At 32.3% G+C, this 24612-nt stretch overlaps 1 protein-coding gene across 10 annotated transcripts in view; it reads right to left on the reverse strand.

Annotated features, from left to right (window-relative positions):
- The window catches only part of LOC129748107 (protein NDRG3), a 214119-nt gene that overhangs the window by 115015 nt on the left and 74492 nt on the right, over positions 1-24612 (reverse strand). For 6 of the 10 annotated variants that reach the window (XM_055742584.1, XM_055742585.1, XM_055742593.1 and 3 more), the window contains exon 2: positions 10182-10384. The exons of the other annotated variants lie outside the window; for them this stretch is intronic. In XM_055742584.1, the coding sequence (XP_055598559.1) occupies positions 10182-10384 (203 nt within the window). The remainder of the gene's footprint in view (positions 1-10181; positions 10385-24612) is intronic. 10 annotated transcript variants of the gene reach the window in all.

Below are 24612 nucleotides of genomic sequence, written 5' to 3' on the forward strand. Positions count from 1 at the left end.
AAAAGAGAAAAAATCTACATACGTTGCACAGCTGATCACGAGTTGACACCCATAGCACTTGACAAGACGTTAAGTGTTGTCAAATGAAACATCCAGAAAGTGTCACGACTTAGCAGTTCTTCTTATGTTGTTGCAATATTGAAATTTGGATTGGAAAGCTTATACTTTCCCCACAGACTTTTTATTTATTGGGGTTTATCTATAGCTGCGTTAGACTTGATTACCTTTGTTTTTGAAAATTATATAGAGCACACATTCTGAACGAATGTGGTTCCAGTCTTGAAAAAAAAATGTATTTAAAACACACTTTCATTATAAAACATTTAAAGGAGTTAAAGAGTGTTGCCAGAAATTCAAATGGTTGAATCTTTGAAAATCAATCGAAAAGACGTCTTATTTCGATTGATTTTCAAAGATTCATTAGAATTAAGGTTAGATTTTCAGAGAAATTAATTAAAAAATTAATTAAAAAAAATCTTTTTTTTTTATTTGGAAAAAGTCCATAAAAATACTGACTGCACTGTGCCGAATTTGAACCGAAAATCTCCGGCTTTAAAGGCCAATGCATTACCGACTATTGTGAATACGTGTTCATCGTTATTTTAACCGCAAGTGTTCGCTCTAAGCCACACTGGATCTTCAAGCAGAACCCGTTCGGTGGGTGAAACCCAATTAATATGAGAGAACGCACATTATTGCAAATCCGAGACAAAAAAGAAAAATAAACATAAACAAAGCCTGCGTCGCGATGCGTCTTTGTCACAGAGCTTAAATGACAAGAGTAAATATAAAAAGAGTAAAGCTAAAAAGACAAGAGTAAATATGAAGAGGCGCCATCTGATCCTTTAAAACAATATATAGGGGAGAATGAGGATACTTGATCCCTGGGGATACTTGATTCCTTAGCTATATCTCGAAACTGGAATGTCTTACAAAGATCAAATGTTCTAGAAAAATGTGCAAAAATGAGCAGAATAACAATGCTTGTAGTTTAGAAAATTTTAACAAAATAATTGTTTGAGTATTTGAACTTTGTTTGAAAAATTTCACAAAATGTAACTTGAAGATCTTTTTTCATCACTTTAAAATGATCCTTACATGGGAAAATTATGAAAAAACTATTTGTTCCAATGTATCAATCGTTCAAGCGTAAAATGAACTTCATTATGCCATATTTTCGAAGCAATGGAAAACTCTCGACTTTTTTCAGAAAAAGTTTTCTAAAATGTTGATTATGGGTACAATTGATCCACTAGAGTTGGGTACAATTGATCCCCCTTCCAAACGGCATATTCTTCTTCTGAATTGATCGTTATGATTGCTGATTACGAAATTACTAATATTTATCCAAAAACTAATATTTATCAAACAATTATCTGAAGAAAAGAGCAAAAATAATTAATTTTCTCTTAATTATAAAAAAAAAATAGCGCCTTTAAGTATGCAACGTTATTAGCGTTGAGACAAAGTTATAGAATTTTCTTCTTATGTCTGCTATAAATTGTGAAATGAGAACAAACATGACCAAAATAGTCAATTAACATTTTATCTTGGGGTTTTGTTTAAGTTTTATACACGGATTAGGGCTTCCTGAATAAAAGATCAAGTCTCCTTCAATAGAGGATCAAGTCTCCCCTAACTTCAGAAAAATCGCCATTTTTTTACTCCCACGAAAATGCTTTTAGTTCATCAACGGGTTCAAGTATCGTTCTAATTTTTGAAGCATAGAAACTTGAAGTTAAAAGCTGCCAGAAAATGTCAAAGACGGCGAGTTGCTAAATTTTTCCAAAAAGATATGGTGAAAATAAGAAAAGGGGATCAAGTATCCCCACTCTCCCCTATCCTTTAAAACCATGCAATCAGATCTGTCAGATGCAAGCAACACTCATGGTTTTTAGAAACAAAAGGTTCTCCGACTTTCACAGCAAATAACAGCACTTAATGAGTGTGTTTACAAATATAAGAATATATGATCAGTTGTTAAGTGGTTTGTTGGTAAACAAACTTCATGAGTTTCACAGTTGCAAATTCAAAATGGCCAGAATGACTGAATAGGGAAATTGGTATATGGTAACATCTCTTATATATACACACACTTTGGCAACACTGTCACTTTCGTTCCAAATCTTTATTGTAGCATTTCATAAGGGTGGAACGGCCAAATGTAAACAAAGTGAGTTAAAGGTTCATGTTCATGTTTGCTTAAAAATTAACACGGTTTCATCTTAAATTCACTTAAAATTTTCAAAAAAATTATAAAATTCAATTTGGGCGAAACTCTCTGTTGATGCATTTTTGTTGGAACAAAGGTACGCCTACTCAAAATGAGGTAAATTTTTCTTTTCGTGCAGTGCCAATGGGTGTAACTGAGTTGACCGTGTGTGAAAGGGAACCAAAGGGAACAACTTCAAAACAAATTTGGACTTGACTTTAAATTCAAATATTTCAAACGTGTTTTTCTCGTTTCGAGTTAACTGATAGTTTCGCCCTATTGAGATATTTTGCTGGATCTGTTTCAATAATTTATAAACAAACGAAACTGACACATTGTTTGCTCGATTGGAATGACACTGACAGATAAACGAAATTTCCAATCGGCACACGATGCCTCTTTACAGTAGTTTCTTTATCCAGCGAGGTAAAATGCGCCGCAAAACTGTCTAAAGAGATGTCACTTTTGTCATGGTAACTATTTTTACGACGAAAAAACTTGACTACTACCTTTGTAACCTTTTTTATCATCACCTCTTCCTCCACCACATTGGGTGGACCATTAAATTAAGTAAAATTTTCTCTTTTTTTTAATAAGTTTAACTTTGGAAATGAGCCTACCAGGGAAGGTTTGATTGCAGGTACAAATCCTGCACAGTAAAGTCTGTATTTTTTTCGACGTTTTCCTAATAAAAGTTTTTTTTTCAACTCTCTGATAAGCTAACCATTTTTGAAAAACCCATCTTCCCTTATATATAAAAATGGAGGCATAAATATGTGCGAACACCAAATAGGACTCTTGCAGGGTTCATCCGATTTGGATGCAATTTTTTTTGTTGTGTTCGTTTTCGCGCTTAGCAAAACAAAACGGAGAGATAAATTCAAAAATGTTTTTGTGGAATTTGGTAAATGATTTGTAGTCTTTATTCGTATCAAATAAAAGTCATGGCATCCATTTTCCATTGTTTTTTTTTTCATCCAAATTACCCAGAGCAGAAAGACGCCAAAAGCAATCAAGGCTTACTGATGCCTTATTTACGAAATTTTGGCGCCCATTTTCAAAGCTAAAAGTACATTTCATGTGACACCAGTGAAATGGATACTTGGATGTGATTGTTCATCTTCCGTATGGGGTAAAAAAAACGCAATAGGGCTTTTGCTACACACACATACAACAGGTCTGTTGGGCACACATCAGAGGTTTTCATATGCGACAAAAGAAAAATTCAACTAAATTTTTTTTCCATAAATGAATGCTCAATAAATTCTCTAATAAAATTCAAAAGGAAATTTTGAATCATTTGCTAACAAGTGGAAACGATTTTGTGAATATTTTATTGGATATCAGTGTGGAATTAAGCAAAACCAAATGGAAAATAATTCAACAATCATTGTAATTATAAACGATTCCCCCAGATACTTCGTTGAAATATTCGGGTCTATCTTATAAAATTTTGAACCAGGTAAACGAAGTTAAGAGCCTTCGTCACGAATTTGATTTAAAAACTTCAGCAATATTTGTCATGATTTCACTGGAAACGCTCGTATCCTGTACAAAATCTTCATGTTTTCAAGGAATCACACTAGAAATAAAAAAAAATCACAAACAAGTCAAAACATGTTCTAGCATTTGAAAAATGTGTCATACACAAGAAATCTTTCAATAGTTTTCATAAATTCTTTAAAAAGTATCTTTCTTTTGTCGATTAGTATCCATTTCACATGGGGCTATCACATTTGGTTGCCCAACGTCTTATTTGTACTAATTCGCTGTGCAAAAGCCCTATAAGCCGGTAAGGAGTATATTTCCGAAAATAGTCATTTTTGTTTCCAAACCAAGGCAACATGAACATTTGTTCAAGCAGATTTACCCAAAGCTTGCCAGATTGTCCTGTTTTACCCGGACTTGCTCGGGAATGATTTTTAAAAAATTAAAGGACCCGGCCCGGCCGTCCGGCCCGATTGTCCGGATTTCGATAAATGAATCCTGGATTTTGCAAAATCAAACAAAAATCTTTTTTTTTATCAATTTAACGTATTAAAACGATTTTTTTTAACAAGTTTTAACATAATAATCATGAACGGATTCTGGACGCTTAAAATACAATTTTAAACTTGTTGATGTGATTCGATGAAAAAAATGATTCAAGTACATTTCTTTTAGATTTTTGTTGAGAAGTTCCTGAACTTAGCCCAAATTTTCTTGGTATTGTCCGGATTTTGGATTGAAAGTTTTGAAATCAAATACTTTGATATTGTTAGGTATTAAGATAAAGTAGCCCGGAAACGTGCGAAATTTTTTTTTGATAACCTTTACCCCGTTACTTTTTTTGTTAGTTTTCCTGCCATATTGAAGAATGCCATACTATTCAAGGAAAATAATATTCCACGATATGTTTGAAAAAGTTTTTACTCATCAAAAATAGCTAAAAAGATAAAAATGAATTATTCCATTTTGAAATCTTCTGTTCTTTTTATTATACAACAAAAGCGAATGTCTGATTTATAACTTATGACTATAAGATAACCAAAAATTTTTTTAAAAATATTATCAACTTCGTGATGTCATAATAATTTCATCAATGTAAAAAACCAATTAAAAAATTAGGAAACGTTAGATAATTTCCACTTCTTCCTTTCATGCTAAGATGCTTGAAAACTAAACGAAATTAAGGATATAAATAATGTAAACTTTGGAAAACTAAACCTCTAAATTTTATCCAGCACTCAGTACCAGAAGTCAGAAACAGATATCTGATTCAATAACATCTTCGAACACAAAAAGCTTGGGAAATATTAATTCTTGTCTCGAAAAAAAACATGATCCAAGATCCAAAACAGAGAGAATGAAAAATGGTAAAGATTTGAGAAGAAGTTTTTGGAATTTCATTTCTGATTTTGAATTCAAGATCACACTGAAAAAATAGATTCTTTAAGCAATTCATTTAAGGTTGATGTGAGTAAAAACTCGATGAATATATTTAATGTTCCAATTTTGTTTGTTCAGTGCTTAAGCATTCATTTCTTGATAAATATGCTAATTTTAAAATGGTAGTAAAAAAAATTATGCAAATGCATAATAGATAACGAAAATAAAATGGAATAAGGAAATTTGCTCAAAAAAACAAAAAAAAAAAATATAATTCAAGCATAAAAATGGCGAAATTTCATATCATGAGAAGTGTTGTTCAGATTCACAGCAAATAGTGATATGCCATGTCTGCAAATTTGACATTCGATGAATAACATTTGAAACATGATATTGGCAAAAAAAGAAAGACAGTTGAATAAAACTGCTTAAATAACGACCAATTTTAACAAAACATTCTTTGGGCACTTATCTCGAGGTTAACAGATATTTAACATATCAGTGTCTAGGATCCTCTGTAAATGATGAAAATAATATAAAACGGAAGAAAATTATTTTTTAAGTTTATCCTAGAAGATATTCGCTTTGAATTTAAGCTGAGAATCAATCTTCTTCAATAATTTTTGCTTGGGAGGTAGGCAAAAATATTAACATTTCTTTGAATATGATTGGTTGACGGGTTAAAAAAGGAAAACACGGGGAATCGGATTAAACAAAAATAAAATAGAAGGAAGCCTGACTTTACGGGTTAAATTGCTATAAAATATTTGCGGAGCGAAAAACAACGCACTGGCCCACGTTCAAGATTATGTAAGTTGTTAAGGTGACAGAAATATTACAAAAAATTTCCGAAAAACTGTCTCCATTCTCCCCATTTTACGGTACCAATCCAGATAATATTTATTTCTTTCTGCTTTCTTTCTTATTACTTTCTTTCTGCTTATCTACATGTTCATTATTTTTGCGAAATTCAGAGGCTCAACAAAGTTTGCCGGGTCAGCTTGTTTCCAATGAAAAATAGATGAATTAAGTTAAAGTCTTTAAAAGTAGAGTTTACATATGTCTAATGTGAGTGAGGTTACCAGTCTAAGGTTGTCGATATTTTTCCCACACACAACCGAGCCGAGCAAATCCGGGCTATTTTATCTAAAAACCCGGAAAAATCCTGGCATTTGATTTCAAAATTTTCAATACAGTATCCAGGCAATATCCGCTTTAATTTGGTCAAATCCCAGAAATATTTAACCATAATCAAGAAGTAAAACATTTCAATGAATCATTAAAACACATTAGTAGAATTCAAACGCATTTATGTCTCCCAAGAAATCGTTTATGATTATTTTACAAAAATTTGCTCAAAAATTTCGTATTTGGAAGCAAAATCAAATAAAATAATAGCAAAATTTTAAAATTTCTTTATGAAAATAAAACCAGTCAAAATATGGGCTTTTTTCAACGAAATCCGGGCAACTAGGCCGGACTAGACCTTTTCCAAATTTTGTTTAAAATATCTGTTCAGGTCCGGGTAAAACCACGCAACCTGGCAAGCTTGTTTTAGACTTTAAACAACATAAAATCGTGATGTATCGTGAAAAAAGCTTCATTTGAATTGTAAAAACTAAGAAAGAAATGAAGATAGTTTTCTTTTCCAAGATAAAAAAAATCAATTTTCCCATACAAACATAAAAGTACAAATTTACTCAATAAACGTTACTTACCAATTCTGCGAAAAATCATGGATAAGATTTGAACCAAAACAATGCATTAAAGACCCCAGGGTTTGAGAAACTCAAAATTGACCCCAAATCGACTCAGTCCAATGTTCATCGGCTTTCGACTGAGCGAAAATTTGTCTTGTTTCAGATTTTATTTCCCAATTTCATGGTTTTGAACGGTCACAGAATATACGTTACGCTTTAACTAATCAAAGCTGGAGCATTCGTCCCAAAAATTTTAGGAAAAAGATGATTCGCCCGACGAACGTTAGGTTGAATGAATTATCAGGCTGAATAGGCCGCTAGCCTGAAAAGGTCAAACGACCACAGACTGTTCGGTCGGTTAGACCGCATGGTTGTTTGCCAGAATGGACATCACACCGAATGGTCACGAAGCCGAATAAACGATTGGCCAAATGGAAGTTAGACCGTATGGTTTGTAAGACTTAAGGTTATCCAGCCAAAGATTGTTCTGCCGAAGGGACGCAAAACCAATACGATTTTAGGTCGAATAGACAAATGGCTCAATTGAAGCTGGCCTACTAAGATAATCTTCGATGCTAGACTGCTGACTTAAAGCCGAAAGGACTTTAAGGCATGGATGATAGAACGAATCGTCACTAGATATAACCCTCATCCGCATTAGGGTGTCTTTTTGACACCATTGCAAGTTTGAAGGCTTGTAACTTTTTTCAGAAGCTTCAAAATACAAAAATTTGTTCGGGGACCCTAAATGAATTCAAAAGTTCTTCAATATTGCATCTTTACTTTTTTTATGGACGAACCCTGGAAGCATGGACAAAAAAACTCCCTTTTCCGACTTTTGGTGTCATTTTGACACCACAAAAGTAAAATCTTTTTAAGTCGTTTGAATTATTATGAACTTCATATAAAACTTATATCAATAGAAACCTTGTAATGTCAGTGAAATATGTTTAGAGCATTATATACAGCTAAAGTTACAAGTTTTCTCGTTATAAAGCATGAAAGAAAAAAAAATCTGAAAAAACATGCCTCACGAAAACTGCTGTAGTTCATATGTTACACGTCCAAAAAAATATTTGCCTTATGCATATGAAAGCTGAAGTTAATGCCTACATCATGAAGATAAGAAATATATTTTTAAATTTTTTTTAATGAAATGGTCACAAAAAGTTTAAAAAAGTGGTCTAAAAAACCTACTTTTCATTCGATTGCTAGTAAATATTGTTTGAGCGAAAGTAGAGTTCTGAAAAAAATATGACTACAAAATGTATTAAAATTCCAACATTTTGCTGTCTTTAGATTTTTTAAGTAACAAAAATTGAATTTACTGGAATTTTTTAAAGTTCACTACTTTGCGCGATTTTTTTACAAATTGAAATTTCATCTGTTTTTGTGGTCCACCGTCAGGTTGTACCCGGATTTTCAGTGCTTTTACTTTGTTCGGACCAACCAAGAGTATATTCATTGGAAATCACATTTGATCTCCTTTCTAGTGAGGTGCTACAATTCACGCTGTGAGATTTCACAAAAATATGAAAATTATAAACATAAAATCATTCCTGAATTTCTAGAACTACAAGCACCTCGTCCAGCAAAACGTGTTTGTTTGCTCTCCGAGTAGGTACGGTGGGTGCATGGTGATTTGGTCAGAGAGCGGAGCCAACAGACGAAATAACGATGCGTTTCGTGCATTTCTTGGTCTGTCGGTTTCGCTCTCTGCCCGAATCACCACCCACCGTACCTACTCGGAGAGCAAACAAACACGTTTTGCTGGACGAGGTGCTTGTAGTTCTAGAAATTCAGGAATGATTTTACGTTTATAATTTTCATATTTTTGTGAAATCTCACAGCGTGAATTGTAGCACCTCACTAGAATGTAGATTAAATGTGCTTTCCAATGAGTATACTCTTGGTTGGTCCGAACAAAGTAAAAGCACTGATAATCCGGGTACAACCTGACGGTGGACCACAAAAACAGATGAAATTTCAATTTGTAAAAAATTCGCGCAAAGTAGTGAACTTTAAAAAATTCCAGTAAATTCAATTTTTATTGCATCAAAAATCTAAAGACAGCAAAATGTTGGAATTTAAATACATTTTGTAGTCATATTTTTTTCAGAACTCTACTTTCGCTCAAACAATATTTACTAGCAATCGAATGAAAAGTAGGTTTTTTAGACCACTTTTTTGAACTTTTTGTGACCATTTCATTAAAAAAAATTTAAAAAAATATTTCTTGTCTTCATGATATAGGCATTAACTTCAGCTTTCATATGCATAAGGCAAATATTTTTTTGGACGTGTAAAATATGAACTACAGCAGTTTTTGTGAGGCATGTTTTTTCGGATTTTTTTTTTCTTTCATGCTGAATAACGAGAAAACTAGTAACTTTAGCTATATATAATGTTCTAAACATATTTCACTGACATTACAAGGTTTCTTTTGATGTAAGTTTTGTTTAAATCGGTCTAACACGCCAAAAGTTATAACGATTTGAGCTTGTGGTGTCAAATTGACACCACAAGTGCTGATTAGGGTAATGAAATCTAATGCGGATGAGGGATAATGGATGTTAGGCTGGTAGGACAGTGGACAGTAGGCTTAAAATATGTTAGGCCAAATGAATTCTAGATGGAATAGCTGCCCCATAACGTTATTTGGCTGAAAGTAAGCCTTCCAGTCATTCAGCCTAATATACAATTAACCTAGCTCATTCGGCACATTGACCTCCTATTCAGCTGAACATTCTTGGGACGTATAATTGAATGTCCGTATTCCAAATTCCACCGACTTAAGATATAGATATTTTTTAATTTCTTTTTTATTACATTGACTATTTAAATTAGATGTATTTTCTTTCTAACGCTTTTTGTTAGGGTTGGGGTGAAAAAGGGTCCTAACTGAAGATAACTAAACCTCTAGATTTGAATTTTCTGATTGAATCGTTTTGATGATAACTTCAACTTAATGACACTTGGATTCTAAACTTAAGAGTTTCAATCGAAAAGATTCGAATAGAAACTTTAACATTATAGCGTTATTTTCAGGATACTTAAAATTTAGTTCAATCCGAGGATGGTCATCATAACTTTGGACAATACGACTTGCCTAGTTTGGCTTAAGCGGAAAAAATGTGTAATGATGACAGTCAAAAATAGAAGCCGTTCATTCGCGTGAGATAAAAACTGAGACACATCACAACATAACAGCATGCGGGACACTTCCAATTAAAATCAAAAAATAAATCTCAACTTGCATTCTCAAACAAATCACAAGACGATAATAAAACTTTTCCAAAGTTATAATTAGAGTGAAAATGAAACACTGGGGAGGGGGGAAAATGATTATGGGAAAATGGAAAGGAAAAAGTTTCAAAATAATGCCAAACAAGCCACCTCACCTGCTACTAATGATGTACGGCTGCCCATTTCCGTTGGCACCTTCGAGCAGCGACAGCTTGTCCTGGGCCCCAATCGCAGTTCCGATGACCCGTTTTACCGTTTCCATGACCGATTTGGTGGCGCCCTGCGGTTCCGTCGTCTGCTGATAGACGGCCTGTGGCCCACCCCCGAGCGAAACATAACCCCCGTCTGCTTGGGGCATCTGGAGAAAGTTTTTCCAGGGGGAGGTTTAATTTTTTTTCAAATTTGCGGTTTTTTCGTTGATTTTTTTTTTTTTTTTTTGGTAATTTTACCGTTTTGAACAGATGGGGTGATTTCGATTTTTCGTTGTATTGAAGCAGATTTTTTTTTTCATTTCAGGCAGAAATCGTTTGCGTTTTTGTTTTTTTTTGTTTAATGGAGTGATTGTGTTGTTGTTGTTGTTGTTGGTGTGGTTGGTTATAATTTCGATTAGTGGTGGTATTTCATTTCAAACCAATCAGTGGTCAACGAAAGAGAAAAAAGAAAGAGAAAAGTAAAAACAAAATAAATAATTGTGTTTCAAACAGAACTGTCGTTTTCATCAAGCCTCGGAAGAAGGAAACCAAATGGAAATGAAAAACAAACTAAATCGAATAGACATCAAACAGAAAAGCAGAACAAACACTACACCTAAAACATTGATTAAGTACACATGTTATGAATCATACAGCTAAAAAGTTAAAGGGTGAGTTTAGAAAGACACTGATGCAATTATGTAGGAATTTTAAAGTGTTATAAAAATGTAGAATTGATGAATTTATCCTAAATACCTTTTACCTTGAATATTAAAATAAAGTTCTTTCAAAAATTAATTGATTGAAAGGACGAAGTTGCATATATTGTGGATAAAATTTTTTTCAAAAATTGCACTATCTTTAATTTGTGCCAAATTAAGTGGTTTTGCAGATGGAGAATCCTATTTTGATTTATTTGTCTCAACTTGAAAAATTCTTGTTTTGAATACGAATTGTAGAAGAAATTTTCCAAATCGACAAAATTGACAAAATTAACAAAAATGACAAAATTGACATAATCGACAAAATTGCCTAAATTGATAAAATTGACGAAATTGACGAAATTGACAAAATTGGCATAATTGACATAATTGACATAATTAACAAAATTATCAAAATTGACAAAATTGATAATATTGACAAAACTGATAAAATTGACAAAATTGGCAACATTGACAAAATTGACAAAATTGACAAAATTGACAAAATTGACAAAATTGACAAAATTGACAAAATTGACAAAATTGACAAAATTGACAAAATTGACAAAATTGACAAAATTGACAAAATTGACAAAATTGACAAAATTGACAAAATTGACAAAAATGACGAAATTGACAAAATTGACAAAATTGACAAAATTGGCAAAATTGACAAAATTGACAAAATTGACAAAATTGACAAAATTGACAAAATTGACAAAATTGACAAAATTGACAAAATTGACAAAATTGACAAAATTGACAAAATTGACAAAATTGACAAAATTGACAAAATTGACAAAATTGACAAAATTGACAAAATTGACAAAATTGACAAAATTGACAAAATTGACAAAATTGACAAAATTGACAAAATTGACAAAATTGAAAATTGACAAAATTGACAAAATTGACAAAATTGACAAAATTGACAAAATTGACAAAATTGACAAAATTGACAAAATTGACAAAATTGACAAAATTAACAAAATTGACAAAATTGACCAAATTGACAAAATTGACAAAATTGACAAAATTGACAAAATTGACAAAATTGACAAATGTGACAAAATTGACAAAATTGACAAAATTGACAAATTTGACAAATTTAACAAAATTGACAAAATAGACAAAATTGACAAAATTGACAAAATTGACAAAATTGACAAAATTGACAAAATTGACAAAATTGACAAAATTGACAAAATTGACAAAATTGACAAAATTGACAAAATTGACAAAATTGACAAAATTGACAAAATTGACAAAATTGACAAAATTGACAAAATTGAAAAAATTGACAAAATTGACAAAATTGACAAAATTGACAAAATTGACAAAATTGACAAAATTGACAAAATTGACAAAATTGACAAAATTGACAAAATTGACAAAATTGACAAAATTGACAAAATTGACAAAATTGACAAAATTGACAAAATTGACAAAATTGACAAAATTGACAAAATTGACAAAATTGACAAAATTGACAAAATTGAAAAAATTGACAAAATTGACAAAATTGACAAAATGGACAAAATTGACAAAATTGACAAAATGGACAAAATTGACAAAATTGACAAAATTGACAAAATTGACAAAATTGACAAAATTGACAAAATTGACAAAATTGACAAAATTGACAAAATTGACAAAATTGACAAAATTGACAAAATTGACAAAATTGACAAAATTGACAAAATTGACAAAATTGACAAAATTGACAAAATTGACAAAATTGACAAAATTGACAAAATTGACAAAATTGACAAAATTGACAAAATTGACAAAATTGACAAAATTGACAAAATTGACAAAATTGAAAAAATTGACAAAATTGACAAAATTGACAAAATTGACAAAATTGACAAAATTGACAAAATTGACAAAATTGACAAAATTGACAAAATTGACAAAATTGACAAAATTGACAAAATTGACAAAATTGACAAAATTGACAAAATTGACAAAATTGACAAAATTGACAAAATTGACAAAATTGACAAAATTGACAAAATTGACAAAATTGACAAAATTGACAAAATTGACAAAATTGACAAAATTGACAAAATTGACAAAATTGACAAAATTGACAAAATTGACAAAATTGACAAAATTGACAAAATTGACAAAATTGACAAAATTGACAGAATTGACAAAATTGACAGAATTGACAAAATTGACAAAATTGACAAAATTGACAAAATTGACAAAATTGACAAAATTGACAAAATTGACAAAATTGACAAAATTGACAAAATTGACAAAATTGACAAAATTGACAAAATTGACAAAATTGACAAAATTGACAAAATTGACAAAATTGACAAAATTGACAGAATTGACAAAATTGACAAAATTGACAAAATTGACAAAATTGACAAAATTGACAAAATTGACAAAATTGAAAAAATTGACTAAATTGACAAAATTGACAAAATTAACAAAATTGACAAAATTGACAAAATTGACAAAATTGACAAAATTGACAAAATTGACAAAATTGACAAAGTTGACAAAATTGACAAAATTGACAAAATTGACAAAATTGACAAAATTGACAAAATTGACAAAATTGACAAAATTGACAAAATTGACAAAATTGACAAAATTGACAAAATTGACAAAATTGACAAAATTGACAAAATTGACAAAATTGACAAAATTGACAAAATTGACAAAATTGACAAAATTGACTAAATTGACAAAATTGACAAAATTGACAAAATTGACAAAATTGACAAAATTGACAAAATTGTCAAAATTGACAAAATTGACAAAATTGACAAAATTGACAAAATCGACAAAATTGACAAAATTGACAAAATTGACAAAATTGACAAAATTGACAAAATTGACAAAATTGACAAAATTGACAAAATTGACAAAATTGACAAAATTGACAAAATTGACAAAATTGACAAAATTGACAAAATTGACAAAATTGACAAAATTGACAAAATTGACAAAATTGACAAAATTGACAAAATTGACAAAATTGACAAAATTGACAAAATTGACAAAATTGACAAAATTGACAAAATTGACAAAATTGACAAAATTGACAAAATTGACAAAATTGACAAAATTGACAAAATTGACAAAATTGACAAAATTGACAAAATTGACAAAATTGACAAAATTGACAAAATTGACAAAATTGACAAAATTGACAAAATTGACAAAATTGACAAAATTGACAAAATTGACAAAATTGACAAAATTGACAAAATTGACAAAATTGACAAAATTGACAAAATTGACAAAATTGACAAGATTGACAAAAGTTACATAATTAAAAATAAATGCCAAAGCTTTTGACAAAATTGACAAAAAAGGAATGATTAAAAAAAAATTCAAAAAAAAATTAAAAGAAAAAATAACAACTTTGTGCCTACTGACAATTTTTTTTTTTTTGAATACAAATCTTATTTAAAAATCTCATCCAACGCATTTTTTAAAAACGATTAGGGAATCTAGAACCATTTTTAACAATACTTGCGAACAAAGTACATGAGTAAATTTTGATAATTTTTACTTAATGACTTATTTTAAAAAAAAGATTCCAAACAATTTGATGAACAAGCTTTTTTATCAAAAATTATTTAAAAGGCCGGAACAATATTGAAATTTTGTTTTGTCACTTGGAGTTAAAACATCTCAAAGTAGGGGAGGTGGGGTTTTGGGGTGAGGTTGTTGAAAATAAGCCAAATTTTCAATAAATTTTATCAAATTGGATAGTAATTTTCATGCAACAAGCTTGCATACAATCTACATTGCACAAATTCGAAAAAAAACTAGATATTTAAGAACAAACATTTGAAAAAATCTCGAATATATACTGGGACAAAATTCCCATTATCTAAAGTTTGACATTCGTTCATTCAGCAGGTTTAAATTTTTAAAAATTTATCGAATTATTTAAATTTCTTATCGACTGATCCAGTAATGTTGAAAAAGTTTCTTCGTGATTTCAGTTCAAAAAAAATCATGAATTTACTACATTTAGTTTACAACACCGACGTTTTTTTCATGACATGATTTTTCAAGTCTAAAATCGACGAAAAACTTTTTCAACAAATTTATCGAATTTTTCAATAAAAACCTCAAACTTTTTCTTATTTCCCCCTTGGGGATTTTTCGACCTAAAAGTTTCTAGAATTTCTAGTTTCTAAAATTCACAAGATCGCTGTTATAAGGGTTAAATCTCTTGATCATTTTCCTGATTGAGCGTACTGATAGATTTCTAGAATAAGTTTTGGACCTGAAATGATAAAGTGCGTTTTAAATTCGAAAAATAAAGAAATAGTCTAAGATAAGGTTGCCAGTATTTTTTCCACTCCCATCCGGACCTAGTAATTCCGGGCATTTTTTCAAAAAAAAAGCCTGGCAAAATCCGGGCATGGATTTCAATTTTTCAAATCCAAAAACCGGGTAATAACCGGGCAAAATATAAATGTGATTATATATAAAAGCAAAGAAAAAATGCCAAAACAATGAAAATAGTATTTTATTAATGTAATTGCCGATTTCCAGAAACTTTTTGAAACACTTAAATATTGAAAGGTTTATTAAAGTAAATCAGTGAAATTATTTGAAACAACCGTTAAAAATGTCCATACCGTTAATCGATTTTGCTGGAACTTACTCAAATACTTTGATTTTTTTTGGTTTCTTTGTGAAAATTGTGAAAAAATCCGGGCAATATCCGGACTTTTTTCACGATATCCGGGCAACCGGGCCGGACCGGACTTTCTCGAAATTTTGCATCAAATATCCGGGCAAACCCGGATAAAACCGGGCAATCTGGCAAGCTTAGTCTAAGACATTCTAAAAGTTTATCAAACACGTTGTGACAATCTACGATTAATATTTTTATAAATTTTTTTTAAAGACACTTTCAGAATTGTCATTTACTAAAAGACAATTGAATGCATATGCATTATTAAAAATGGAAATTTGAAGTTAAAAGGTAACAAACTGCAAAGAAACACATCAAAATAACATCCTTCACTTATAATAACAGCACAAAGATACAATCAATCGGTTATTATTAAAACTATAAGTTTTCATTTTTTTCTATTTAAAACCACAAAAATGATTTTTGAGGGAGAAATAATATAATTTTGAAAGATTAAAAGGAAGAGCTTTCTTCCCTTAACTTAAAACGGTATTTTGTTTTTGAGAGAAATGGTCATAGAGAATTCGTCATTAAAACAACACGCTTCTTTTTTGGTACTTTAAAATTAAGTTTAACCCTGGTTCAATACATAGTTCGATTCTATGAACTTAATAAAATGAGTTCCCTTTTTCCTCTTGGCGATATGGTTTAAAACGAAGTTCGAACTGCGAACCGAAAACTAAACCCATTTGTGTCATTTTTGCCAAACTGCATTTTGAGTAGCTACGAATAAAGGCATGAAAAAAGCTCAAATTGGAGTTGTCCAACTTAATTTTGAGTATGTCAGTCAGAATTTAGTTTTGAGATTGCTCAGTCAAACTCAAATTTGAGGGATGCCAATGAAGTGCTATTTTGACCGTTGTTAAAACATGAACAACGATTCTATGAACTAAAGTTGAGTTGCATTTTTTCTCCTTTCGATGGTTCAAAACGGAGTTCGAACTGCGAACTAAAACGAATCTCATTTTTCCTTCGGCGAAGAAGCAAATCTGAGATCGATCTAATAAACTAAAAATTGAACCCTCTGTGTGTATGTTGAACTGAAAGCACTTATTGAGCTCGGCTGCCGAACTGCATTTTGAGTAGCTACGTATAAAAATTGGTCGTCAAACTCAGTTTTGAGTACGCCAGTCAGAACTCAGTTTTGCGGGTGCCTAGTCGAACTCAAAGTTAAGAGCTGACACCAGAGTGCTGATTTGAACCAAAACAACTTAATTTTGAGTTTGCAAAAAGGAGCGTGAATGTTTTTGTAAACTTTCTACAGTGTTGCCAGTTATTTTTACAGCAAATTCCCGAATTTTATTTATTGATAACAATAAAATTTTCTTTGCAATTTTTACCTTTTTGTCAAAATTTTGGTTCTTAAGCTTTTTCAACAAAATGTTAAGAGTTATTTTTTATTTGAATGAATCTCAATACATTAAAGCTTGGAAATGGAAAATTGGAGGTTTAAAGCAGACCGAAATATGAGCAATTCATATTCTAAATCGAAAAAGCAAGTATAATAGACTGAAATACATTTCTTGGATCGATTTTTGCTCTAAAATATCTAAACAAATTTCTTTAGATGAAAATATTTGCACGTGAAATACACGAGTCTCAAATGTTAATAGCGTTTAGTTCGGTCTGGTCGAGTTCAGACCAATTATGAGTGAAATTTTTCAAAATTTGCTCGTATAAATTGATCGAAATTCTTTAAAAAATGTTCAAGACCAACCCACTTTCTATAATTTTTTTTAAAGAATAGTGCGTAGAATCTCCTCTAATATGTGTCCTCTATAATTTTTCTTGAAAATTTACCTATAAGACACACCGTGAGGTGTTTAGTTCTGGCACCTCGCAAAAAAATTAATTATTTTATTTATATGATGCATTATTTCACAAGGCCAAAAAAAATTGCCTTAAATTTACAATTAATTGTGAGTAATTTTAGAGAGCTAAGTTTGGCTTTTTAGGTTCAAGAGAATTTTTTTTTCTTTTAAAAAGGGAAAGTGTAGTTCAAAATAATTATTAAGTTTGTGATCAAGAGAATCAGCTTAAGATAATGGAAAGAAAAATTTCAATTCAATTTTAATAAATTAATCTTCTTCAGAATAAAACAAATGTTTAAATATTGATCTTATCATTTCACATGATTTCTGTCAAAAACGAAAATTCGAACAAATTTTCAAAAATGTATAAACCCAAAAGTTTTTTGTTAGTTCATCAGTAATCAAAGATTGATTACTCTTCGACATATTAATTTTTTTTTTTAATTCCTAAAGTTACGGATGAAATTTGACAAAACTTCAAATTCGAACTCAAAACTCTTCAAAAATCGGTTATGCAAAAATTATTTCTTTTCTGTTACACTAGTTTACAAAAGTTACATGAAATCGTGAAGTTTATTAACTGTCAAATATTTCTGATGTAAAATCGGGTGCTGAATCCGAAAATAAAACTCTAAAAAACCTCAGTAGAACAGTTTTTAAGATATGCTGCAAATGTGGAATTTCAGAAAAAAATAGTGTTGTACTTATGTAAAAATATTTTGGATTTCTCGACAGAAAATTGATATTTGTTTTTTGTATGTATGATATGTAAAACAAAAAAAAAGATATGTAAATCCTATGGTTTTTTTATTCAAGAAGTAAAGTTTTGAAGATAAAACTTTTTCTGTGCGGATTTCCTTTGTATCCACAGTAGTTTTTGATCACAACATAGATTTTAACTATTTTCCCATAGGACTAATATTTTTTCTATGGATGTGATCGATTTTTTCTAGCCTATATTTTAAATAATTCAGCTTAAAGTGCACTTAGTTGATTAATATTCCAAGCAACAAATCTATTACCCTCTACTAGCGAATATTTTTACTACTACACCCAGCAATTAGTGCTCTGGCGATATGCGTTCAGGATTAGTTTAAAAACATGCTCGTGTTCAGCTGCAGGTATTCGAATCGGTTGATCGTAGAATTGTAGGTATAGGTATGGTTATGCACTAGAAGTATGGTAGCCGTGGTTTATTCGCTGGAAAGTGTATGTCACTAAGTCACTAGCTCGGCCCAAATTTATAAAAATAATTTGAAAAAAATCAAAAATATTCAAAACAAAAAAAAACATTTTGGATTCAAAAGCCTTTTGTTACCCAGATGAAGTATTCTCTTTAATAAAAAAAATTAGAATTATTAAAAGAAAATCGAGTCAACCTACTGCACGAAAAACTGAGTAGCAGAATGCAATTACATTGAGTGCAAAGCCAGGACCCTCGGGCAAAGGACAACCACTATAATCACAGAAACGCAAGAACACGCGGCCGCCGGTAAAGCTCGGAAGTTAAACACTTGCTGCAGCAGCTTCAGGTATAATGAAATCAACAATCCTAGAGTAGGTGGCAGTAGTGGATGCTCACTTCATCGTCGAGTGGAGTGGAAGAAAAGGACATTAATGGTAAGTGACACGTCGTCGTCGTCGTCGTTAGTTTAGGACTTCCTAGCAAATAGACCAAGAAGCAACAGTTGCACCCATTTTACCCCCAGTCCTCTAAGACTTTTGAGTCCATAAACCCATAGGCACAAAATAGCCGAAGAGGTGTACCCACGTTGGAATTATGCAAATTCAAGTATCGCACTGTGACTTCGAGGAAACCCGACAATAAACATGCAGAACAGAATTGATGGCGAGTGGCAGCTCAATCCGCTTTCTACTGACTCCCACTAAATAGCAACATCGCATCGGTCTCAACGTCACCTTGAGGGCGGTGCATTGGACTGTGACTATCTTGACAATCGTCACATTGAAGCGTGCACGATTAGTTGAGATGATGTTGATGTTTGTTCAGTCGGAAATAAACAGATCTTGTGTTCAATCAGATAAAATTACCAAGAGGTAAAGCGAAGATTGGCTGGAAAAAATAATTTTTTTTTCTCAGGGTTACCAATCTTAGCTGAAAGTTTTTCAATATCTTTCAATCGATTTTACAATATAATACAAACATATACAAAACTCATCCATGATTTTTTTTAGAATTTTCAAGTAACGTTTTCATGAATAAATTTATACTGAACGCACCGTCTTTTCGCTGACATTTGGGATACTGCAACATTCCCGGCCGACTGGATGCAGGGTATCCTCGTAAAGGTCCCAAAGAAAGGAGACCTAACAGAGTGCGGTAACTGGCGTGGCATAACTTTGATCTGTACAACCCTTAAAGTACTCTGCAAAGTGATCCTGAACAGGATCCAGGAGAAAATCGACGCTACACTCCGACGGCAACAAGCTGGATTCCGATCCGGACGATCATGTGTGGACCACATCACAACGCTACGAATAATACTGGAACAAATCAACGAATTCCAGGACTCTCTTCTGCTGGTGTTCGTTGATTTCGAAAAAGCATTTGACCGACTGAACCACGAAAACATCTGGGCTGCTCTTAGACGACGAGGGGTCCCAGAGAAACTAGTCCATCTCATCGAAGCACAGTACGAGGCATTTTCGTGCAAGGTCTTGCACGACGGTGTCTTGTCCGAACCAATCCCGGTAACTGCTGGAGTGAGACAAGGATGTATTTTGTCACCGCTGCTTTTTCTCATCGTAATGGATGAGATCTTGACTGGATCGATTGACTGTAGACCAAACCGAGGATTGCCGTGGAATCCTTCAACCATGGAGCAACTGAACGACCTTGACCTGGCAGACGATATTGTTTTGCTCGCCCAAACACAACAAGACATGCAGAGCAAACTCGACGACCTCACCGAAAGCTCCAAGGCAGCAGGTCTCAAAATCAATGTCGGAAAGACCAAGTCGATGGAAATCAATACAGAAAATCGTTCCAATTTCGTGGTAGCTGGACAACAGGTTGAGACAGTGGAGTGCTTCCAGTATCTTGGTAGCCAGATTACGCCTGATGGTGGTACCAAGAAGGACATCGAAACCCGGATCAGAAAAGCCCGATTTGCGTTTGCGAGTCTCCGAAACATCTGGCGGTCACGCCAGATCTCTCTACGAACTAAGATCCGAATCTTCAACTCAAACGTCAAATCCGTATTGCTGTACGGGTGTGAAACTTGGTGCACATATGCGGTGACGACGCGAAAACTGCAAGTTTTTGTGAATCGCTGCCTGCGGAACATCATCCGCGCTTGGTGGCCTGGCAACTGGATCTCAAACGTTGAACTTCATCGCCGGTGTCATCAAAAGGCGCTAGAAATCGAGATTCGGGAACGTAAGTGGAGATGGATTGGGCACACGCTGCGAAGAGATGAAAACGAGATTTGCAGAGAGGCGCTTGACTGGAATCCAGATGGGCATCGAAGAAGAGGCAGGCCCAAAAGCTCGTGGCGGCGAAGTCTAGCCGCTGAAATCCGCACAGTTGACGAGAACCTTGGCTGGCAGCAAGTGAAGACGCTGGCTCCGGATCGCCAGCAGTGGAGATCTTTTATCTCAGTCCTATGCGCCGGTCAATCGGCGCTGGACCCTTAGGTAGGTAGGTAGGTAGGTTATGTTTGAACAGGAAAATTTAATATTTTGTACCTAAAAAGTCAACACTATTTTTGTTTCTTATGCGGAACCGAGCCTGCTAATTGTTTTTGAGTCTTTGTATAAATTCTTCAAAGTAAATTTCCCACTGAACAACTTTGTCCAAGATCGTAACTTCGTATCTTATTAGGAAAAAAAAAGTTTTTAGCTGTTGTATAAGAGTATGTCTTTTGGCATTGAAAAACAATCAAATCAACTGACATCACTGCTGGAGCCTAGAGAGATATTGCATGACTACTTTTCCAGTAATACTTCGCTATGCACCAGCAGTGATGTCAGTTGAATTGATTGTTTTTCAATGCCAAAAGACATACTCTTATATAAAAGCTTACAACTTTTTTCCCTAATAAGATACGAAGTTAAAGGTGGTTAAAGTATTCGACAAAGTTGATCTGCAGAAATTTTTTAATAAATTGTATAAATTAACACCCATCAGCAGGTTCGGTTCCACAGAAGAAACAAAAATGATGATGCAAAAAATTGTGGGTGATTTTGAACCAAAACGGACCCAGGGTTAACGAAATCCAAAAATGACCCCAAATCTTCTCGGTCCACTGTTTGGGTGATTTAATCCTGATCTAGGACAAGATTCTGATCTTGCTTCCATTTTCGATCCGGCAACTGGTAATAATCCTGACTTCGATCTAGATCCCGATCTCGATCTTGAACTCAATCTTTATCCCGATGTTGATCTTGATCTTATACGTTGATCCCGATTTAGATCCTCATCCTAAATTCGGATCTTGGTCCTGATTACGGATTCTCGTGAAAAAAATAAATGTTAACATCATTGAAATCACACTAAATGGAAAAGCAAGCATTAATATTGATTTTTGTAGTTTTGAGGGATCTACATTTATTCTATCCATATCTTCAGAACGACCTGAATTTTGATCTGCAGAAAAATCAGGATATTGATCTAATCGCACCCGGAAATGGAGTGGAAATAACCTTTTATACGAGCTTGCTCGGATATTTTATACTAAATTTAAGAAAGGTCCTGATGCCCACAATTCTATAAAAAAAATCTTGAGTAAAATATTTTACTTGCAAAATCAAATACAAAACAAAACCGAGTCATTATATTTCTTAATTTTTGCCCTCATTTTGAAGCAAGCACATTTTCTTGATTTTTTGTTCAAAAATTCTTTGGTTATCAATATATTTGGCAGGATATTTTCCGAATATTGAGAATTTTGAAATCATATGCCCAGATTTTGCCAGGCTTTTAGATCAAAACAGCTCGGATTTGCCTGGGCAAGACAGGTGCGTGAAAAGTTCTAGCAACTTTAGGCTAGGACAAGGTTGCCAGTCATTCTTCCGCACGTATCCGGGTCTCCCCGAGGAAGAATGACCTTAATGGGTTAAATTCCTATAACAAAAAAAAGTATCCGGGTCTGGTAAATTCGGGCCATTTCATCATTGCAAAATCTGGCAAAATCATTTTATCATTTTCGTCCCAAAATCCGGGCAATATCTGGGCAAATTTTATCAAAACCCAAGAAGTACTCAACAAAAGAATTTTGTTTTTCATGGAAACAAATAAGCTGATTTTAAATCATGTATCTTGATTCCAGAAAACTTATCTTAATTATTTTGTTCAAATCTTTTCGAAAAAAAAACTTTTTTGATCTTTGCATTCAAGAACTCAATTTAAGTTTTCGTCTGATTTTTCAAAAAAAATTGAATAAATCCTGGCAAAATCCGGGTTTTTTTAAAACTAAATCCAGGCAACCGGGACGGCCCGGGCTTTTCCCAAATTAAGTGTCAAATATCAAGACAAGTTCGGGTAAAATCTGTCAATTTAGCAATCTGGCAAGCTTAGACTAGGTGATTTAATAAGAATTCCTGATACAGTGACAATTTTTCTTTAGTTTGCAATTTGCGTGTTTCAATTTGCACCCTTAACCGTTGCTATAACACAATTCACTGATCGAAAAGGGTTATGTTCAATTTGAAAACTGATCAAATTTTGTAGATTGGCCCCAAAAAACTGTCCTGTGCAAAATTTCAGCTCAATCGGGCTTGATTAAAGGGTCAAAGGGTTTTTGACCCTCAAGTATCATCTATTAGAAAACCTAATAAATTTCGTCATTTTTCAGAAAACCAATGCCGACATTCAATAAAGTAGTTTAATGAAATTTGAGTTTGAAAAATTTATTCACTATATCTAACAAATCAAAAAATAAAAACAAATTTTATCGTATTTTTTTATTTATGCCTCCAAAATGATTTTTTTTGAGAAATTTTTATAAAAATAATCAAAATAGGTTTTTTTGGAAGTCGATTTGAAATCTGTCGACGGGGTTTGATGAAAAAAAATTTTTTAAATTTTTTTTCTTGATTTCGTTATGAATTCCTGGGTTTTGACAAAACTTGCCCGGAAATTTTGTGTCGTCTATTTTGAAATTAAATGGTTTTTATATAAAATTTTCCGGATTCATCCGGGCCGGATACGTGCTGAACAAACCAACCTTAACTAAGACCATGTCCACAAAACATATATGCATCGTTTTGATGTTTTAAACGTTTTTTACGTTTTTTTCCTGGCTTGTGTGAGTATTCTATTTATTGGGGAAAGGCAAAAAACAAATAAAAAAAACTGGGCACCAATTGAAAAATGCATTGTAGCTTGACTACGAATGTCAATTTTTTCCCCTTTGATAAATTATTACAATTTTAAACTTAAGTATGGAAGACTCAAAATGCATGGCCCTCGAGAAAACTTTGAAACATCAGAAAGTGAATCATTTTCAATTCGTACGCAAGACATTCAAAGAAAATGTTACTGACAGTTCGTGAAATTTTTGCAAATAAAACTGAAGTATTTTGATAAACTGCTGGTTGGTAAAGTTCAGTTTAATCTTATTATAGCTCGATCAAATATGCATTTCATCACCATTAGACATTCGGACATACATATACAAAAAAGTATTACAATTTTTTTTATCAGGTTGACTTCGAAGAATAAAAACTGACAGTGTATTTTGGATTCCAAGTCAAAAATTATCGTTTTTTATTCCTGTATCTATGCATTACCATTTAGAATTGCAATTTTATGCAAAAAATGACTAATGACTTCATTTTGCATTTATTTGCCTTCGTTATACGTGTGTTTTTTAGTCTATTAGCAAACAAACTAATAACTTATTTGACCAAAATGTGTCCTCTCTTTACAAAAAACATGTATCTACATATTAAATTTGATGAAAGTTTCCCACGAATCAAAATTTTTTTACTAAATGTTTTATCGAAACATCTATGGTGATTAACTTTTTGAAAAGAAGAAGGGCTCCTAACTTTGTAGGAACAATCCTCAGCCTAAAATTTCTCCACGCCAATAAGACTAGTTTGCAAAATTTAAAAAAAAACCGTAATTTTCATTAACCGGCCCTTATTTCTTATGTAAAATCGGGCGCTAAATCCGGAAATTAAATTCAAATAAAAATCTCAGTCAAACAGTTTTTGAGTTATGCTCCATATATGAA

This window comes from Uranotaenia lowii, chromosome 2, assembly GCF_029784155.1.
Source record: "Uranotaenia lowii strain MFRU-FL chromosome 2, ASM2978415v1, whole genome shotgun sequence".
Lineage (NCBI taxonomy): Eukaryota > Metazoa > Arthropoda > Insecta > Diptera > Culicidae > Uranotaenia > Uranotaenia lowii.